At 47.5% G+C, this 18,520-nt stretch overlaps 2 protein-coding genes across 2 annotated transcripts; one reads left to right on the plus strand and one right to left on the minus strand.

The window, feature by feature from the left end:
- Positions 1-1,038: 1,038 nt before the first annotated feature.
- On the minus strand, positions 1,039-6,213 carry PEX11A (peroxisomal biogenesis factor 11 alpha). The gene is made up of 3 exons (XM_048071949.2): positions 6,081-6,213; positions 5,846-5,961; positions 1,039-4,277 (listed from the first exon to the last, which is right to left on the minus strand). Exons 1-3 carry the CDS (start codon positions 6,134-6,136, stop codon positions 3,712-3,714), a joined length of 738 nt encoding a protein of 245 aa, XP_047927906.1. The 5' UTR covers positions 6,137-6,213; the 3' UTR covers positions 1,039-3,711.
- On the plus strand, positions 6,062-17,657 carry WDR93 (WD repeat domain 93). The gene is given in 17 exon segments (XM_067003720.1): positions 6,062-6,302; positions 6,637-6,981; positions 7,578-7,773; positions 8,412-8,476; positions 9,070-9,152; positions 10,068-10,191; positions 11,257-11,344; positions 11,953-12,136; positions 12,324-12,394; positions 12,818-12,904; positions 13,214-13,345; positions 13,865-14,081; positions 14,753-14,810; positions 15,546-15,603; positions 15,606-15,698; positions 15,921-16,074; positions 17,100-17,657. Coding segments are annotated over 17 exon segments (2,241 nt in total). The 5' UTR covers positions 6,062-6,134; the 3' UTR covers positions 17,218-17,657.
- The last annotated feature ends 863 nt before the right edge of the window (positions 17,658-18,520 follow it).

The raw sequence follows: 18,520 nt of genomic DNA on the forward strand, positions 1-18,520 counted from the left end.
AACATCACCTGCGTGATTTAATTCTCCATTGCAGCGATATAAATGTACCTCTTGGATGGAGTTAGAGACCAATTTACTGCCTTCCACTTGGCAGAAAGCCTTTTAGACACATGAAGACCCTTCACAGCCTCTCTCAGTCACCTTTCCTCTACAAAGCCAGTTCATTTGATCCCTCCCTAGAGATGTTGGGTTTTAGACCTTTGATCACTCTTGCTGCTCACCTGGGACTCTTGAATGGCTCACACGTTTCTTGAAATATCGTGCCAAGCACGGTATAAATGCTAGGAAAGCCTTGTCTGTGAGCAGATTCCTTATCTCACATACCATTCTCCTGTTAATTGCTACCATTATGAAATATATATGAGACCAGTAATTCAGAGGGAAATTCGTGCTAAATTGTTGCCGAACACAACGCTTTGTACATTACTCAGGAAGTGACATTTTGGAGCTTTTAAATTTGCAAAGCTCTTACTGCAGGGGACAGGAGTAAACAGTAAGCTACCAGCAGGAGCTCAGTTTTAATGGCTATCCCTTCCCCATCCCTCCTCGCCTCAACCAGAGATATTACCCTTCACTCTCTGCCCTGAGCAGGTGTTCATTATTAAACAACCGCAGCAATTTGCCCTACAACACAAAGAGCCATCCAAACGACAGGCTGTTTATAAGGTATTTCAGTGCAGGTGTAGCCATTCGTTTCACCTAGCTGTGCCTATGCTGGGCTGAAGGCTCCAGCACTAACTGCTTGTACTCAAGGCAGCTGATGGCAATTCCCAAAATGCCATTTTTCAGGTGATTTCATGTGCACTTTTACCAGGTACTCACATGTTTACTTCTTAATGTTTTTGCATCTGAAATTGGGGTTGTAAATGAGCCTGTCAAATCTGGCTGCCACCCTGCTCCTGTGAAAGGAAAGCTCTATAACCCGAGAACAAACACAGGCAGTATCTCTTCAACAGTTTCGCCCAATTTGGAGATATGAGAGAGGATTCCTTCTTCGGCATCTCTTCTCCACCCTCTAAATCACACACAGACATGGTGTCATTCTTAGATAAGTTTATTGCTTGCGTTCAAACAGCTGTCCTTATTCCAACTGCTGGATTAGAAACATACAAAGAAAAGGCACTAAAAGGATCTTCTCCACTTGATCATGATTCTATGGCTTCAGTCACATCACGTTAAAGTACATTAAATTACTAGCCTCCAGCTGGGGAGCAGAAAGGCAAGTGTTAGTGCTTAACATCCAGTAAAGTTACTCCTGTATGCTCTGACCTGTTCTATACAGAATGGGGCAGGTAAGGCTGAGAAAGGCTGAAAATTCATTGCCCTGTCTCCCAGGTTAAGTCTGTACTTGTTAATCCACCCCAGTCCCTCCAGGAGAAACATCAAGAACCGGCTTGTGGCTTTGCATAGTGTTTGCTTGGCACAAGGGCAAAAAACCCACACTACTCCCTCTGCAGAGGGCAGAGCGAGGTATATCTGGCCAGGGGCCACATCAGCAAGTTAATCTCTTTCCCTTTACCTATGAACTACAAGGGAAAGAGAGGAATCAGCTTGCAAAACAGCGGAAGATCTATTTTGTATCCAAGAGGTCCCCTGAGAGGAATTCGTAATGCAGCTTCTTGCAAGAAGACAAAATTCTGTAGACAAAGGGTAGCCAAACCTCCGCTGCCAGGACATCGAGATTCTTCTCCTTTCCTTAGGAGAGGAGTTAAGAGGCTGTAGGGGTTGCTGCACGCTAGGATAAGGATCAATCTGACCGAGGGAGGGTCACACACTGCCAGCATCTCAAAGGCAAGGAGAGTAAAGGAACAAAACAACCACACTATTAAAAAGGGTATCAGGAGGAAGCCCTTGAAGGCAACATATCCATTATGGTCTGAACTGCCAGTACGCTCTGCTTTTAATGGTGTTCATTTCCATATTAAAAAGAAGAGCTGCTGCAGGCCATGTTTGGTCTTCAGACACACTTAATTATCCTGCTCAGCAACCTCTTTTTTCAAACCCTTCATTGGCAGCCTAAGACTTCAGATTCAAAGTGGAAGTGATTCCAGGCATGACCACAACGACTTAAGGTAAACTGGGGCACTGCATTACCGTGCCTACTCAATTCCACAGCCTTCTCCTTTTAATAAAGGAGACCAGCACCTTTTAATTTCTGTTTACAGACAGTATCAGGAATAATAAGAGAGTACCTTGGTCCTGGTTAGAGTAATCTCTGTTCACATCTCCTGACAGATGAAACAAGGAGTCCTTGCATCTGAAAGCAACAGAACACACAGGCCGAGCTCTGATGAAGAAAAGCGATAATTTTGTCTCCTACATGATGTGCAAATTTGTCTCAGACAGTGTGGTGTACTCTGCGAAGTCAGGAGCAAAGACTGCACGTCATGTAACTGTGAGACAGTTGGACACAGCATTTCTCCTTTAACCTAGATCAGTGCCTGGCAATCGTTCCCATCTAGGTAACTGAAGAGCAATCATGCTGTCACAGGGCAAATATAAGGCATTTTCAAATGGCAGAACCAGCGAGGGAATGCAAAAGAAATCTCATGGTTGTGATGGGAGGATAATGAGGATAAAGAAAGAAAATGTGAAACGTGAATGCCCAAATCCAGGTAATAAGCTTCTCTTCTCAAGGAGATTCTGATACGATCAAGTCCAACTCCATTCCCTTCCCTCCAGGAGCTTACACAACTGGAAACACACCCTTGCAGTTTGACTCGACAAGCTCCAAGACAGCCTTCTCTCCTTAAATACAGGTTCCAAAGCTCCTTATTACAGTGGATGTTTTCAAGTAAAATTAAAACAGAAGAACAAGCTGCTTATCACACTGCGATTAATGTAAAATGGTTGAATTGAGAATCATGGGGGCTTGGGAGTTAAGGTGCATGTGTAATGGGAAATGTAGTGCTCAGGAGAGGTTCCAGATTCACAGCTTTGGAAAGTCAGTTCCCTACAAATCACAGCATTATCGGCAATGAGAGCAGCTTTTCCCAGGCACTGTCCTTCACCAAAATCCTCAGCTGGAAAAGTCAGAGTAAGTGGCCAGCAGTCCTTGGCTCACATTAAGGAAAAGAAGAAGGTGCTGATGCCCTGGGACAAAGCTGGCACTCACCAGACCATAGGTCGAGCGTCAACAGTGCGTGCTCATGTAACGCGGAGATCACTGGAAGGTCAGGTAACACCACTTCTCAGTTAGCATCAAACCACCGCCCACAGACGTCAGGATCCAGCAGTCCAGTCCCATCACAACACTCCGGCTTCCCTTCAGGCCATTTAAGCAGAGTTCCTAACTTGACTGAACACGCTGTAGAAAATTTGACTGCAGGAACCTTTGACTGGCGAATTCTAGCTTTCCAGTGTAAACACGATTAATTATGAGTCCTATTACCTATTGCAGTAGTCTAGGCAGCTATTTCGTAACCCTGTATTAAAATAAAGGATCATCAGTAGTTCCTTATCTGGCAGCCACGTTCCAAGTCCTGTCTCTGTTTGTGCAATGTTATTCTGTCTTTTCCCATTTTCACTCCATTGGACACCATCTGCAAAGAGAGAGGGAAGGAGCAAGGGTGGAGTTCATTTATTCAGGGGACAAAACTCATCTTGAGGTTACTGTGAGATATCTTCATTTGTAAAGTGCCACAGGGAGAACAAAAACCTGTCAGAGGTTCAAAGCTGTTGGCTCACCGCACACCGTGCGGTTCCTCTCTGTCACTGTTTCAGCTTCAGATGAGGGCTTGCTAATGTGAGGATCCCCACCAGAGAGGAGAGGAGGCCACAGAAACCAATCACTCCTGGATTGGTCTTGTAGATCCCCAGTGTATCCAAAGGACCCGAGAGATCACAGAGATTCTTCACCATGTCTAGCACCAGCGGAGGATGATTTTTAAGTATCTGAAACAGGAGGAGGAAAAAACCATGCAAGCCATCACATTTCAAACAGTTTAGTTCCTGATTTCGTTTGTCCCAGGAAGAATTCTCCTTAATCTTTTCTTTCTGTACAGCGTGTTCCAGCCTCCATGAGACCTCATACCAATCCCTGGCCAGGTTCATCAGCAGCGAAAAGTAGTAGCACTTGGTAGCCCAGTTCCGCCACTTTGGCGCATCGATGTCAGGCTGGAGTCCAACGCTCTTCAACCACAGAACCGTGTCGCAGACGAAGTACAGGGCACGGGTTAGGTTGGAAGCTGTAAGGCAGACGCGAGGAACCACGTCTGGCAGCTGCGTAGTTCTCCTGGCTGCTACCAAGGCATGCACCGTGTTGCCCAGTCGGAACACTGCAAGAGACACCACAACGGTTAGCATGGCTACTGCAGAGACACAGCTCTAGGCAGGGAGACTCCGCACATCGCTGCCCACACGTACATTTCTTACATACATACTGCCCATATGTATATTTCTTACATTTGCATAAACTTAACAGGCTTTGGGCACTTGTATGCTTAAACATCTTCTCCACTCTTAAGGAGAGCTGCAAGTTCGCAGTGTGAGAGGCTAGTATTAGGGAGGAAAGGGGTGCAAATCCCTCAGTACTACTGTCCTAAACACAATTTTGTCAATAGCCAGGAGTTGCCAGCTTTTCCTGCTGCTCCATTTTCAGTGTGTGGGTGTGCTCTGGACCCATATGACTCTGAACAGGGCAGCGACACAGAGCCTCCAGTGTCAGTGGTACACTGCTGTGAATTTCCCTTAACGCTGGACAGGAGATGTTACGGCATAAACCCCATTGCCACCACGAGCTACACCTTTCCTAAGCTTCTGCAAAATCTGGTGATTTACATGCTGAGCACGCTGACACCCAAGTCCCTCCTCAGCCACGAATTTGTCAGAGGTACACATAGTTCCCTGCAAACAGGAGCAGTATATTCCACTTCAAGCTGTAACACTTAACAAACCCTATTTCATGCCCTGCACAGTTTAGGTTTCACCTCATGAATGTTAATACTGTATCACACAAAATACTTTTAATAACCTGCTGCGCTGTAACAGTGATAGATGTTGGCTGTACCCAAGTTTAGTGGAGCTACAAGCGCCCTGAATTTAGGCCTGAAGCCTACTAGAGGTTTGTTTAGCACAAACAAGAGAATTATGGCTATGCTGATAAACCAGCTGGCCTCTCTCCTGGAAATTACCATACTCCAGAGCTAATTGGCATAATAAAACGAATCTATGGTAACACATTAAATCAGCGTACTTGCCTCACGTATTGAAATTGTTCCAGGATTGAGTAATTGATAAGTAGGTGTAAGATCAAGCTGAAAGCAAACAGGACAACCGCAGCAACAAACAGCACAGCCCTAACAGATGCAGGGGTGACACAGAATGAAGTGATGCATACAGTTAGACCATGAGAAAAGTAGGGAAGGGTACATAATTCAGTAGAGTGTAAGTGCTAAAGGAAAGTCATGTGTGAAGTAAGATTTAAGAAGCCACATTGAATGATGGTTCTTCAGAGGTGATTTTCATGGCGTGGTGATCTTTAATGTTAAGATGCCTCACTCTGTTAGCTGGGAGGACTAATGGGAGTGCAGTAAGCCAGTTGTGTGTCAGAACTCCTTGTTCTGCCCCTAAATAGGGATGACAACTTCGATTCCTGCAGCAGCAGCTGGCTGTTACCTTACTTCTCCAGTTCTCCCAGCAACAACTCATCGGAGAGGAGGCTAAAGAAGCGATAAATGTCATTTTAGCCTTACTGATTCTGGCAAGCCAAGGCAGGGTAAGGATGTTGACAGCTCTGCGAGTACATTAGAAGGGTTTTGTGGCTCCAGGTGAGGCACAGAGAGGGCCAGGCGAGTTGGGTGGAGGTGCCCGTGGCGGAGGCCGTCCCCGGGACACCGGTACTTACTCTTACGGCCAGAGCTCATGCTGGCTTCCAGCTGCTTCAGCTTCAGCACCAGCTCCTCCTTATCGGCCTTACGCTCTATGACATAGCTCAGCAGCATGCACGTGTACTGCGTGGCTCTGCAGCGGCAAACACAGCAGGAACGCGGGGTGAAAACGCGACGGGCACACGGGGCTGGGGGGCGACAACGCCGGGGCTGGGGGGGCACCGGGGGCCCGCGGGGCGGCCCCGCACTCACCGTAGGAGCCGCTCGCGGCCCTGGCTGCGGTCGGTGAAGTCCACGAAGCGCTCCATGGCGGCGGCGGCGGCGGGGCAGCACCGGGAGGAGAACGGCGGCCGCCCCGCTCCGCTCCGCCCCGCTCCGCCCCGCCGGCGGAACCTTGCCGCTGCGGCCTCTGTTCCCCGGCCGGGCGGCGTCGCTGCCGGCCCGTTGTCATGGCGACCGGCAACGGCGGGGCAGGTGCGGGCCGGTGTCCCCGCGAAAAGCTTCCCCCCCCCCCGGTTGTTTTTTTTTTTTTTTTAATGCCTTCTCATAAATCTTAACAAACTCAGCCCTAAACTTTTCCTTTTTTTTTTTTTTTTTTTTTTTTTTTTTGTAAATGTAAAATATCAATGTCTGTGTGGCCGATATTCGCAGAGCAGAACAAAAACTATAAGTAACAGAGGGGCTGCAACAAGTGGAAATGAGCTACACAGAACAAGTTTGCTCTGCCCATGCCCAAAGGAACCCCCTTCCCTCTTAAAGATCATTAACCGTATTTTCTTTTTTTTTTCCCTTTACCTCATGAAAGTAGATATTGTGCGATTCTTCGTTCTCCTGCACCTGCTGTGGTTACTGCACCGGTGGTGTGCTCTGCACTGGGAGAGGCAGCAAGATGCCCGCGCGTGTCCGGAAGCATTCCCTGGAGATTCCTCCGCCATCTGAGGAGGACTGGCTAAAGGATGATGAGGAAGACTTCTTCCTGCAGGATCCCGAGCGAATACGTGATGCGTTGCCTCAGCCCTTCAGGATGGTCAACAAACTGGTGATGCTGGTTTTTGAAAATGCAATGGAAATCATCGAAAGAAGGGAGACGCTCTGAGATGCACAAAAACTGAAGGTCCAGCCCACAAAATGCTTTCCTACAGCTGAATTCCAGGTACAGAGCCCCTTACACCAGGGATAGCAGCAATTAGCTTGCTGGTTTCTCTAGAGAATATCCATTCAGTTGGCTTTACATCCTCCTGTTCATCACCTTCCTCAGAATCCACCACCATCTCCCCGATTCATTTCAAAAGGCTGCAGTTTCTCAGCTTGTCTGACAGGTTCTGCTTGCCACCCATCTATCACATCTCTCTGAAAAGAAAGAAGCAGGTATTAAAGAGTACTAAATTCACCTTCTGCTTCCTTGGCTGGCTCCACCCTTGTTGGCCCAGAAGGTAATTAGTCAGTAGCATGCAAATAAGCAAGCTTGGCTTTGTGTAATAGTGAATATGCTGTGAAAGGTGGGAGCAGTTTTTTATTTTTTATTTCTGAGAGAAATAAACTCTCTAATTCCTGACAGAGCAATCTCTGTGACAGAGGAGATGAGACCTTCTTCCCCTGCTCTTCTGATGAAAGCTCATGAAAAAGCTTTTCCCTTGTAGAATAATCAGCCTTTGCTATTGGTGAAAGGTTAGGAGAGTATTGCTAGTGTGGCTGATGTATCCTCCTTGTCTGAAGTGGGGTGCACACATCTTTTCCCTTTCTTGGTAGGTAACTGGAACAGCCAATTGCCTGTCAGTGTCTGGAAAATTCATCTTTGTTGGTGTGTCCGTGGGTCTGGCTGCCTTCAGGAGGTATGACTGTAAGCAGGTCTGTGTTTGGGATGCAGTCAAGACAGAGATTTGTGTCATCCGCTCCTCGGACTTGGGGAACGAGCACCATGTCCTGCTCACTGTGGATGAAGTGGGTAGGTGTGACGTGGGTTTCCCTGACCTGGCTGGTGGATGGCTGCGCTCTGGAGCTGAGGGGTTGATAGCTGCTTTATGGAAGAGTGCTAAATCAGGAGGAATGTGAGTGTGGCTGTTGTATTTCCTAGAAAGCCCTGCAAAAAAGAGTGTTAGGTAACGGGCTGTAGGGTGATAGAGTGGCCCTAAGGCCTTGGGATTAGGAAAGGGTGTGGGTTTGGTGTCATAGGTGCAGGGCTGAGGCTGAAGTGCAATAGGTTTTAGGAATAACTTGGACCAGATGGAAAGAAGCATTGCTAGGTGTGACCTCCTGCTTGTGCTTTGTTTCAGCACCTGTAATTGCACAGCCCTGTGGTAAACAAGTTTGTTTGTTGATTCATCTGAAACCTGTCATTTCTGGTGGAGGTGCTTTTCAGACTGTCTTATCCATCTCTGTGTACAATCGAGTGTTTGCTGGTGATGACAAAGGAAGCCAGTGAAAGTGTATTGCTGGAAGCAGTGGGGTATTCTTCCTTGAGCCCAGAAAAAAACAAAAACATAATCCTGTCCACTCTCCTGGACATACTGTAACAGCCCTCTCCCAAGAGCATGGCTACCATCTGTTCACTTTCCTCCTCCTACTTCTGTATTTCTATTGCAGGGCTTGTCTCGCTCTTCTGCTTTCACAGGGAAAGCTTCCTACTCATTAAGATCTTAAATGAGGTGGTAAGTACTGATTTAATTGCATAGACACTGCGTAAGGACTAGTAAATAATCAATCATGAAGAATACTAATTGCCTTCAGGAAATTCGGTCATGGGCAGCCACATGCTGACACCAGAGCTCATTCACTGAGCCAGAAGCATGCAGGTTGGCTGGTGGTGTGACATATACTCTCTGAGCGCCAAAGTCATCCCATGCCAACGTCCCAGAGATGTATCTGCAGCAAAAGCAGCTGCTGGAGGTCCCTGACACCATCCTATATGAACCAGAGGAATAAATCTTCATTTAGACTAGTCTCAGGGAAGTGATTTTCAGAACTACTGGCTTACATGCACCTTGAAAGGACAGCCTGATGCAAGGCGCAAACTAAACATCTCTCAGGTGTTTACACAGAGCACACAGGAGTAGCACTAAGGGCCACCAGACCTTCCTGCCAACCCAGAGGAAACCTGAGAAACAAAACCCTAGGCACAAGATACTTTACTGGGAAAGAATATTCAGTTCTGTTCTTCCAACAGTATTGAGAACTGTGTAAGGCCGTGGAGCTCTGTGACTCAGTGATCTTGCTTTGACGCCAGCCTGCTTTTCTTTGGCAGGAAGATATTAGCAAGCGAAGTACTTGTGTGGAGGTGGTGCTGTCCTCAGGAGGTGATTATGCAGGAGTCCTGCTGCAAGGCAAGTGCAAGAACACGGTGTGTTCGATGACGGCTGTTGTGTTCTAGCACAGGGGCCAGCAGCAATGCTTTTAAAATGTTCCAAACATTCTGGGTTCCCAGGGATCCTGTTCCTAGCCTTCCCAGTCCCTCTCCCAGCTTAGAGACATGCTTCTGCTGCTTTCTTTCCTCCCCAAAGGCCTGGTATGGATCAGCACTGATCTCAAAAGTTGGCTGACTGGAACCGGTCAGTGCATTTCCCAGCTCCCATTAGGCTTAGCAAAGCAGAGGCTCAGTGAAGGCTCCTCCTGTCCCCAGAATTACTTACCTCAGTTCTTCCTCTGGTTCACTATGGCTCACTTTTATGCTGCGAGCATGTAGACCTGAAGAAATTTCTCTGCCAATGTAAGCCAGACAGCATAGAGACAATTTCTAAAAACACTACAACCAACTCTCCTTGCTATACTGTTCTGCTGTTTCATGGCAGCTGCCTCTGTCAACTCATTTGCTGCTAACAGGTTTTCTGGACCCCTCTTTGGTGGTACCTGCCTGGATATGTGCTGAGAACAATTTATATTTGATTGATTTAAATATATATCTCAACCGTTTGTAGAGAGCCAGTGTGTGAAACCATGTCTCACTTTCTGCTTTACATCAGAGGCGTCAGGTCAAATTCCCTGACTGAATTGCTTGATGGAATTTGTTTGGTGGTTGTGGGGCTTTGAGGGGTTGAACTGGATGAAGGCTGTAATGTCAGCCTCAGTCAAGCATGTGAAACCCTAAGTGGGAGGAGAGGTGGGTTGTATGGAGTTCACCAGGATTTTATATTTCAAAAACTCTCCACATTTTGTTTTAATGATATAAGATAACAGAGGCTGCTTGCTTGAAAGACCTTTACTCCTTGTTTCCAGTTGCTCAACAAAGTTTCCCAATGCAGGCAGCTCAAAAGTTTGGCTGGAGGTCTACCGATTGCCTAAGGATTCCTGGCTGAAGGAGACAGAGAGGAGCCCAGGAGCTGCAGCAGGGCTGGCTTTCAGGGAGATGAGGTCAAGCTGGACATCTGTGGTACAAAACAGTTTCACCCCTCTCCATGCTATTTTTTCTTATACCCTTTTGCCTACAGGTCTTTCCCCAAACCTTGCTCTTGCAGACAGCGACAGCAAGATACAGGCTGAACAAGTCTGTCAGCCCAGGGGGATGGAGCATGTGTCTCTACAGCTGCCCATCCCACATTTCACAAGGCCTTTGTGTTATTGGGACATGTTTACTCTCCCAAGACAGGCTTTCCAATGAGGTTCCTTTGGTCCCAGGGCTAGCATTCCTGCTGCTCCTCCCTGAAACCGTCAGCTCCTTTCCCAGCAGTATTGCCCCATCTGAGGAGGCCCTGTGCAAGGGTATTCCCACAGGGTTTCTCCCTTATGTTATTAGGGGAAGGTGGAGGAGCACAGTGGGAATCAGGCCTGAGATCTCCACTCAGAAGTCTGGTCCTGCAAGGGCCTATGACTTGGGTTCTTGTTTTAGGCTGCCTACGAGGGGGATCTGGGCGGCTCATAGCTGAATCCACCTGAGCAAGGCAATGTCTCCGCCCTGCCTCAGTTTGTTTGAACTAACCAATGCAATCACCAGTTCGTTGGCAAAAAATCTGGAGCCGCATGGAGACTGTTCTACAGAGATAGTAACTGGTCTCAATGAACGTCCTGGGCTCTTGAGGGAAATCTTAAATGCTGAGTCAGTGCTTAACCCTCTCCTACATCACTTTCGCCCTTCTAGATTTCACCTTTCCACACACAGACACCTTCTGCCCAGAACCTCCAGCTAACCCTCTGTAATACCTGCCTCATACCTCTTTCTTCTCCTTCAGCAGAGACTTTTCTGGGAATTCAAGAGTGAACTCCTCCACCCTTTGTAATGGTGTTAAGGAACTAGTGGACTCCTTGGGTTTCTGTGTTTTGGCCTGAAGAATGAGCCTAAAATGAGTATCTCAGTATAGGAGGCAATGTGAGCTTTGCCAATGCTTCCTTCAGGAAGCATTCGATTCCCGTGAACTTCTGACAGGTGAAAACTTAGCAGCATTGAACGCAACACAGCTCCAGGGAAGCCACTTCTCGGGCTGACATTTTTCTGTCGCAGGAGTCTTTTGTGTCTGCAAACAAAGCTGAGGCAAAGCTGAGTCTCCCAGTGCTGCTGCTGAAAGTGAAACCACCCAAGCCCATTACAGGTCAGAGACAGTTTCTGTACTTAGAACATGCTGTCTTCTTCAGGTGGCAAAGGAATCATGACCCTTAAGTCTACAGAACAGTCAGAAAACTTCAGTAATGTGCTCATTTGTCCCTTCCTGGCCTATCTTTATTAGCACAAAACACTTCAGTGTGTCTGGAAGTGGTTATCATACACCCTTGGCTTCATTGTCACCAGAGAGGGAGGAAGCTGCTCCTGGATTCTGGCAACCTGACAGCACCCTTACTTTTGTCACTCTGACTCCTGGATTCAGGAACATACTGAAGCTTTACAGAGAGGATGGGGAGGGAGCAGACATTGTGCTGGGACGATGTCAGGGAGAATGCCACAGAAAGGCAAGGTGAGCTGGGTCCTCTGACTTGCTCTAATCCCTGCCTCCAAATACTGGGAGATGGGTTAGTGATATGGAAAGTCTCAGATAATACATTAATGTTGAAATACTTATACCAGGAAAATGCAGTGTGGTCCTCTTCAAGACAATGCCACCCTGAAGGTGGGATGGTAAAAGTGCATCTGGGACTCTCCCACATCTTCATGGTGCCTACTCCTCCCAGGGCTGTGCCTCTTCCCTTTATGTTTGTAATCTAGGAACTAGTTTTAAAAGCCCTTTGGATGCCTTGAAGAAAGTGGATGATGGCAGCGTGCTTGGCTTGGGGCACAATCACCTGATCAAGGACTCTCAGTGGGAGCAGCAGGAGGCAATCTTCCACAGCACTTATCGGGAGTTTCTGGAGGCTGAGGGTGAGAGTGAGAGCAAGGATGAGGTTCCCAGGTGAGTGAGAGTCCCAGCCAGCATTTCATTCCATGAGACTTCAACATGGGACACCTCAAGTGTAGATGGAAGCCTCTTTCTTAGCTCTGTTCCCCAGGGCTTCAGGGCAGGGGGCTAGAGCAATTCCAGAGCCTGTTGCATCACTACCTACTTATCAAGGCCTTTCTTTACTTGATTCCTTTTTCAGGCGTGCAACTTTTCATTTTCTCCTGCCCAGCTGGATCCTACAGGGGAGACTTGAAATAAAAGTACAGCCAGGTAACTCAACTGAGCAAAAACCTGTTAACATGTGAAGTTTGTCATTGCATGACATTGAGCTCCAGTTAGAACTCAGTGACTCTGGATTGGGTTGGCTCTATAAATTCCATCTTCAAAGGCATAAGTCTGGGTAAAATATCAGCCCTAAGACTTTAAAGTCAGTCACCGGCATGAAGTCAAACAAACTTGGCTCCTTGGTTTAAAATAACTAAATGAGGGGGACACATAGGCAAGGAAAAAAAAAAAAAGACAAGGGAGAATTTGTTGTGTTCTAGTTTGTGGGAGCAGAGTTTCTGTAAGTCTTGTCAGGGAAACCAGGAAAGTCTTGATAAGAGCTTTCTAATTGGGGTTTTGGTGTCCTGGATCGTTCCTTTCTTTGTCCCTTGATATCCTCTATTTTCATTGTCCCCATCTCCGTTCTAGATGTTCCAGCTAGCATCAGTGTGTACTGGGATGGAAGCCACAATCTCTGTTTCTATTTACTTAACCGTCCACTCAAGGAAAAAGTGGGTAAGGAAGTCTTACTTTCCATAACAGAGCACTTTGGGGATTGAGAGTATTCAGTGGCCGGTAGCTGTCTCAGCCAGATCTTCCACTATTTAGGGAAATGAGGAATGGGGAGGAGAGCTACCCCATATCTTGTGTGTTAGGCTGCCATTTGGATTGCAGGGTTCTGTGTTGTACAGGCTGACAGAATGTTTAGTGAAGCAACCCCATCAAGAGACTGCAGAATAGTACATGTTTTATTGGGAAACTGGAAGCTGGTACCATGAGAGAGAATGTTCTGCACTTTCTTATCTGTCTTTGTGTCCTGTTTAGATGCTGATCTGAAACCTGATGTTGTGTGGCCATGTGCAGCTCCAATTGCATGCTCAGCTGTCAGTTCCTGCTCCAGGTACCTGGCACTGGCATGTGAAGATTCAGCAATAACTATTTGGGATAAACACCTGGGTGAGCTTGCCTTTTGGTACTGTGCACTGGGATCACAATGGATAGATTGTTCCCTTCCTTAGGAGTGTAAGGCTCTGGCTTGGTGTGAGCAGGGAGCTGCCAGTGAATTTACAAGCAAATCTGAAATTAGTTTGGACTCGCTTGTTCATGGGATGCTCTGCTAGAAGTTGCCAAAGCAGCCTGACTCCATAGCCCTGATAGAACCATTCCCATGCACAGCAATGCTGGGGCTGTGAACTGCTGCAGCGAGGACTGACACCTCTCTCGTCCTGAGGCTGTGGGACAGTCACTGCTTTGCCACTGCATCCTCAGGCTATCTTTGAGGCTGTTGTGGCATCACAGTCCAGGGATACTTCCATCAGTGGAAGTATCATTCTGCCACGATGCGTGATTCTTCTGGCAGAAGAATCTTCCTCTGCCATCAAGGCTATTCTGGTAGCTTTTTTTTTCTTCTTAAACTGCTGCCTTTTTATTTATTTATTTATTTAGTTGGTTAATTTTTATTTAATGCCTCTCCAGGATATCCACTGTCTGTGACTGCCATGCCAGAGAAACGTCCCATACGTAGCATCCACTTCCTGCAGAGTGCTGCAGCTGCCAGCAGTGAGACACCTTGCCCTGGTGTAGATCCTCCCTCTCCAACCGTGGAGCTTTTAGTGCTGTGTACAGATGGGTCTTTGTATTCGTTGAGAGCATCCAGGGCCAAGAAGCCCAGCATCACGCTCCTGGCAGACAGGTGAGGTAGTCTCTGATAGATCTCACTCCAGACAAAGCTGCATTATAGTGCTCAGGTCCATCAGGGAGGCCCAGATCTCTGTGGGATAGAGGACTTTCTACTGCCTTCACCCAGATAGCTCTGCCATGTTGCTGTCAGCAACAAACACGGTTTTACTAGGAGTCAGTCCCAGTCCTAAAATCCAATGGTTGTTCCAGAACGATGGGTGTTCCTGGGTTCTGTGCACCAGAACACAGGGGCTTGTAGCACTGCTGATGTTCAACTAGCTGGGTCTCTGCCAGGTACCCAGGGCACTTCTTTCTTCTGTCCTTGCCAGAGTAACTTCCACTTGGAAGTCAAATTAAGCATTTCCTGAAATCTTTCTATCAACTTTACTTTCACTTATCCCCTTGGTTTGAGGAGAAGAGAGGCTGCTGCTGCTCTGGGAGCTATGGTTTCCTGTCTCCATGTCAGGCAGGGACTGGAATCTCCAATGTAGTTCTTCTGCAGCTATGCACATAGATAGGCCTTGGGGGTTCCTGCCCAGGAGGAAGCAGGCTTTGTATAGGGAAAGGACTTGGCTGGAACCTCATGTCAGCCCCTGTACCATATATTGATGTTGCCATTATTACAGCCTCTCAGTACATGTGATATGCATGAGACAGTGGCATAACCCTGCGTCTGTTTTACAGGCCTGAAGATCCAAATCTTGTCAGCGCAGTGGTGCCTGTCCTGGCATTCCCCAGTGCTGTGAGTATTGCTGCCAAGTTCTTTAAGAGCACAGGTCCATCTGGCCTAGCACCCTCTTTCCAGTGATGGCTTTAACTGGGTACCTAGAAGAATAAGAACAGGGCAAGCAGATGTTGCTCTCCTCACATTCTTTCCCAGCCTCCAGCTATTTTCAGCTCAAGGACTTCCTGCACTAGTTACAGTTCTGCATGTACCTTCTAACTCTCAAACGATTTCTCTTCCTTGATCTTACTTGGTATCCCCTTGTACCTTTCCCTTGTTCTCTAATGACCGCTGAGGTGGGAGGCACTGGAGGCCTGCATGTGGGAGCGTCCAGCTGCAAAAATGAGAGGGTCTGGCTGTGAAGCTTCCAGGATCAGAGTCAAATACAGGAGGGCATCATGGTGGGAAGTTGTAAGCACAAGTCCAGGCAGACCTTTCAAGTAGCCTCCAAGTTTTCAGGCTTGGGGAGAAAAGGACTAAAAGCCCTTCAGCAGAGTCAGCCATGTAGAAGACTGCATCTACTTAATTTCTGACTTGTCCTGCTGCCCCTTCCCAATCCCAGCCCAGCAATTCTGGTCCAAGTTCCCTGCACAGGCTGTTCTTGACTTGCTGTGGTCCTACGACTACTGGGCAAGCAAAGAAAACAGCATCATAGTTGGGGATGTCAAGTCCTGAATGACATTCCCTGCCCTTTCCAGGAAATGTTTTTCACCTCTCTTAGATCCACCTTTAAGTGTCAACTTGCTGTTTCAGGCCCTGGTTTTCTCCTGGGATGGCATGGTGTCCTTGATGAACACTGCCACATCGCAGACTGCTGCTTCAATAGTCCACCTTCTCATGCTGTAGCATCCCCCTGGCAGCCAGTGTTCACGTTGGATACTGTGAATTGGTGCCTGCTTCTCTGAGGTGGGTATCAAGATGAAAAGTGGGACCGTGCAGTGATGTGGCAGTGAGAGGGCAAAGGACACTGCTGGGCTGTGTTTCTTGGCAGGCAAATGTCTGGGGAGGGCACAAATTCTCACAGCATGACCTCATGAGTTACTCTACAAGAATCGCTCAGACCTGACAAGCTCTTGTATACTGGTACATCTCTACTAAGAGACCTACGCTGTTCTTGTCTATGTCTAGGAGACGAGCAGCAGGCAGATGCATTGGCACAGAGCAGAGCCAGTCACAGCACCATCTTCCTCTTTTACTTCAACTCCTACCCACTGGAGGAGGCTTTCAAGTCCTTACAGAACATGCCTTTGTTTGAGAGATGTAACATGTTCCTGCGTGATAGGTAAGAGTCTCCTGCCTGATAGGTAAGTGCATCGATGTAAGCTGTGGCATTGCTGAGGTCCAAGCAAGGTCTCGCCTTGGAGCTTCTGGGTTCTTCTGTGTACTGTGACACAGACTTATGTCTGGATAAAGTTGATGTTCAGCTAGCTGGATCCCTGCCAGCCACCAAGAACATGTGCCCCTTCCTCCTCCCCTTCTTTCCTCCATAGAATAATGTGCAACTGTAAGTCAGGATGCCTGGGGCAGGCCTCTCATTCCAGGTAAAGAGGACTTGCTAGTTCTAAGTTACTTTTGGGTAACACAGGTTGTGCAAGGTTGTCAGATAATATGATCCTTGCTTAACTGTTGTCCTCTTCCTTTTGACCCCATAGACAGGCAGAGCTGGGATCTCTTTGTACGTTGCTGCTCACCTCCCTTCTTGGGTTAATTTGTTGCTTAATTTGTAGGTTAGAGCTTAGCTGATGTGCTGAATTCATGCTGTCACTAGATGGCAATGCGACATCTCTTATTGGATGACTTTTTCCTTGAATCCTTACCTGGAGCCTGTTCCATGCCAGCGACATTCTGTTCTTTCTTATCACTCTGCTTTAATTCTCTGTTTTGAAGTGGAACAGGTGGGTACAGGTATGACCTTATAGGACTTATTAGCTAGTAGTCTTTTCTGATTCCTTGTTTCCAGGGTGAATCCTGTGGTGTTGTCTGATTAGTTAGAGACAGAAGTGTAAAAGTTTCATCCTATGCCATCGGTTCTGTCCCCCCTTCTTAAAAAGATGGAGAGCAGACTCTTGTCTGCCTCATGCCAGAAACACTGGGGAAACATCCTTTCTGGGTACTGAGAGCTCAGGCTAGAGCAGACTAGATATGACTGCAGTGAGACCTGTGTCTACAGACTCTCAGGCAAGGAGAAATACAGAGGCTACTGCTATGAAGAGCAGCCCCAGGGACCCTTGGGGAGCCAGGCTAGGGTTGTGTGAACACTGGGAGAATGGCAGGGACTGTTTTAACCCCCTCTTCTTCCCCTGCTAGGCAGAAGCACCTGCTAGGACTCGAGGAGCAGTTGCCTGAGTACTGGAGTCGGCTGCAGGCACGAGCAGCTGCCATGGACAAGGAGAGTCAGAAAATAAAGGGACAGAAGAAGCCATAGTCAGCTATGCATCCTGAGGACCAGGCTCTGCACTATCCTAATCCTACAGACCCATGATCCAGCACTGATATTTTAACAGCATCTCTATTCAAATCTATCCTGCTGCTTTCCAGCCTGGGGCAATTTGTTATCTGAACTATCTGCTTGTCTGCCACAGCCACAAGGATCTGCTCCCGACTCTCTGTTTATCTAACCTTCAGCTTGTTCCAGCAGGGTTCAGCTCTTCCTCATTGAAGATCAACACAGCTGATGGAAGAGTCTTCAAGTAGGAAAGAACTCTTACCAAGGTGGTAGGTGAAAAAACTTTGTGCTTCAGCTAAGGGTTTGTGCTGGATCTCTGAGTCCTCTCAGAGACCTGGAACATCAGAGCAATATGGTATGTTACAATGTCCCTCCTTAACAAAGCCTTTCCTCCAATAAATGTCTCTCACACTTCACAAGACTGGCTTTTTACCAGACTCTGATTTTCTGTCCTTCTGTTTCTGAGGCTCACCAGTATGTGTCGTCTTCTGTTCTAACCCAGATGGGCAGGCAGCAGCATCCTTGTGCTCAGCAAGGGATCTGGTCTTTTCAAACTAGGCAGCAAATCAGCCATGAAGGTGGGCATCCCCGAGCATACAGGGTTGCAGGGCTAAGCCCCAGTGACCCTGCAGAGTGTTTCAGGCCTGACCTAGGCTGCTCCTCAGTCAAGTTCTTTCTTTTGACTTCAAAGAAGGAAGATTTGAGATAAGACTACTTAGGATTTGCAGGCTGGAAATGTTCACACAAGATCACTGGGTTAAGTTAAAGATAGGATTGGTGTTAGAGCCAAATATTGATGTCACTGAGGAGCAGGACAGAAGCTGGGGAGTTCAGAGAAGTCAGGGCTGCGCTGAGCCAAAGACAGGCCAGGAGCATGGCCAAGCACACAGGTCAAAGGCCATAGAAAGCTGAAGCATCCCTTCAGCAGCACAGGACAAGGAAGTTCTAGGGGCAATGCAAGCATCTGTGCATTTGTTTCTTGATCCAGAAGTGCTGCATTAAGTTAGTAGTTTGCCCTCTATAAGCAAAAACCTGTGCAGGCTCCCTGATCAGTCTTTCACATCAGTGTTTTCAGTCCTGTGGCAGTATCTAGATGTTAGTTTCAGAGTTTGATTGCTCAGTCAGGGGCTAACTGCATTTTTGTACTTGGTGTCTTTGCTCGGGGCAGTCAAGGGTCTTCTGGAACGTGGGGGGATTTAAGAGAGGTCACTGAAAACATGCTTTCTTGAGCATCAACTAAATATCTCTGCCTGGCTCCTGGCACTGTGTAGAAGCTGTGCTG

This window comes from Anser cygnoides, chromosome 11 (genome assembly GCF_040182565.1).
Source record: "Anser cygnoides isolate HZ-2024a breed goose chromosome 11, Taihu_goose_T2T_genome, whole genome shotgun sequence".
NCBI lineage: Eukaryota > Metazoa > Chordata > Aves > Anseriformes > Anatidae > Anser > Anser cygnoides.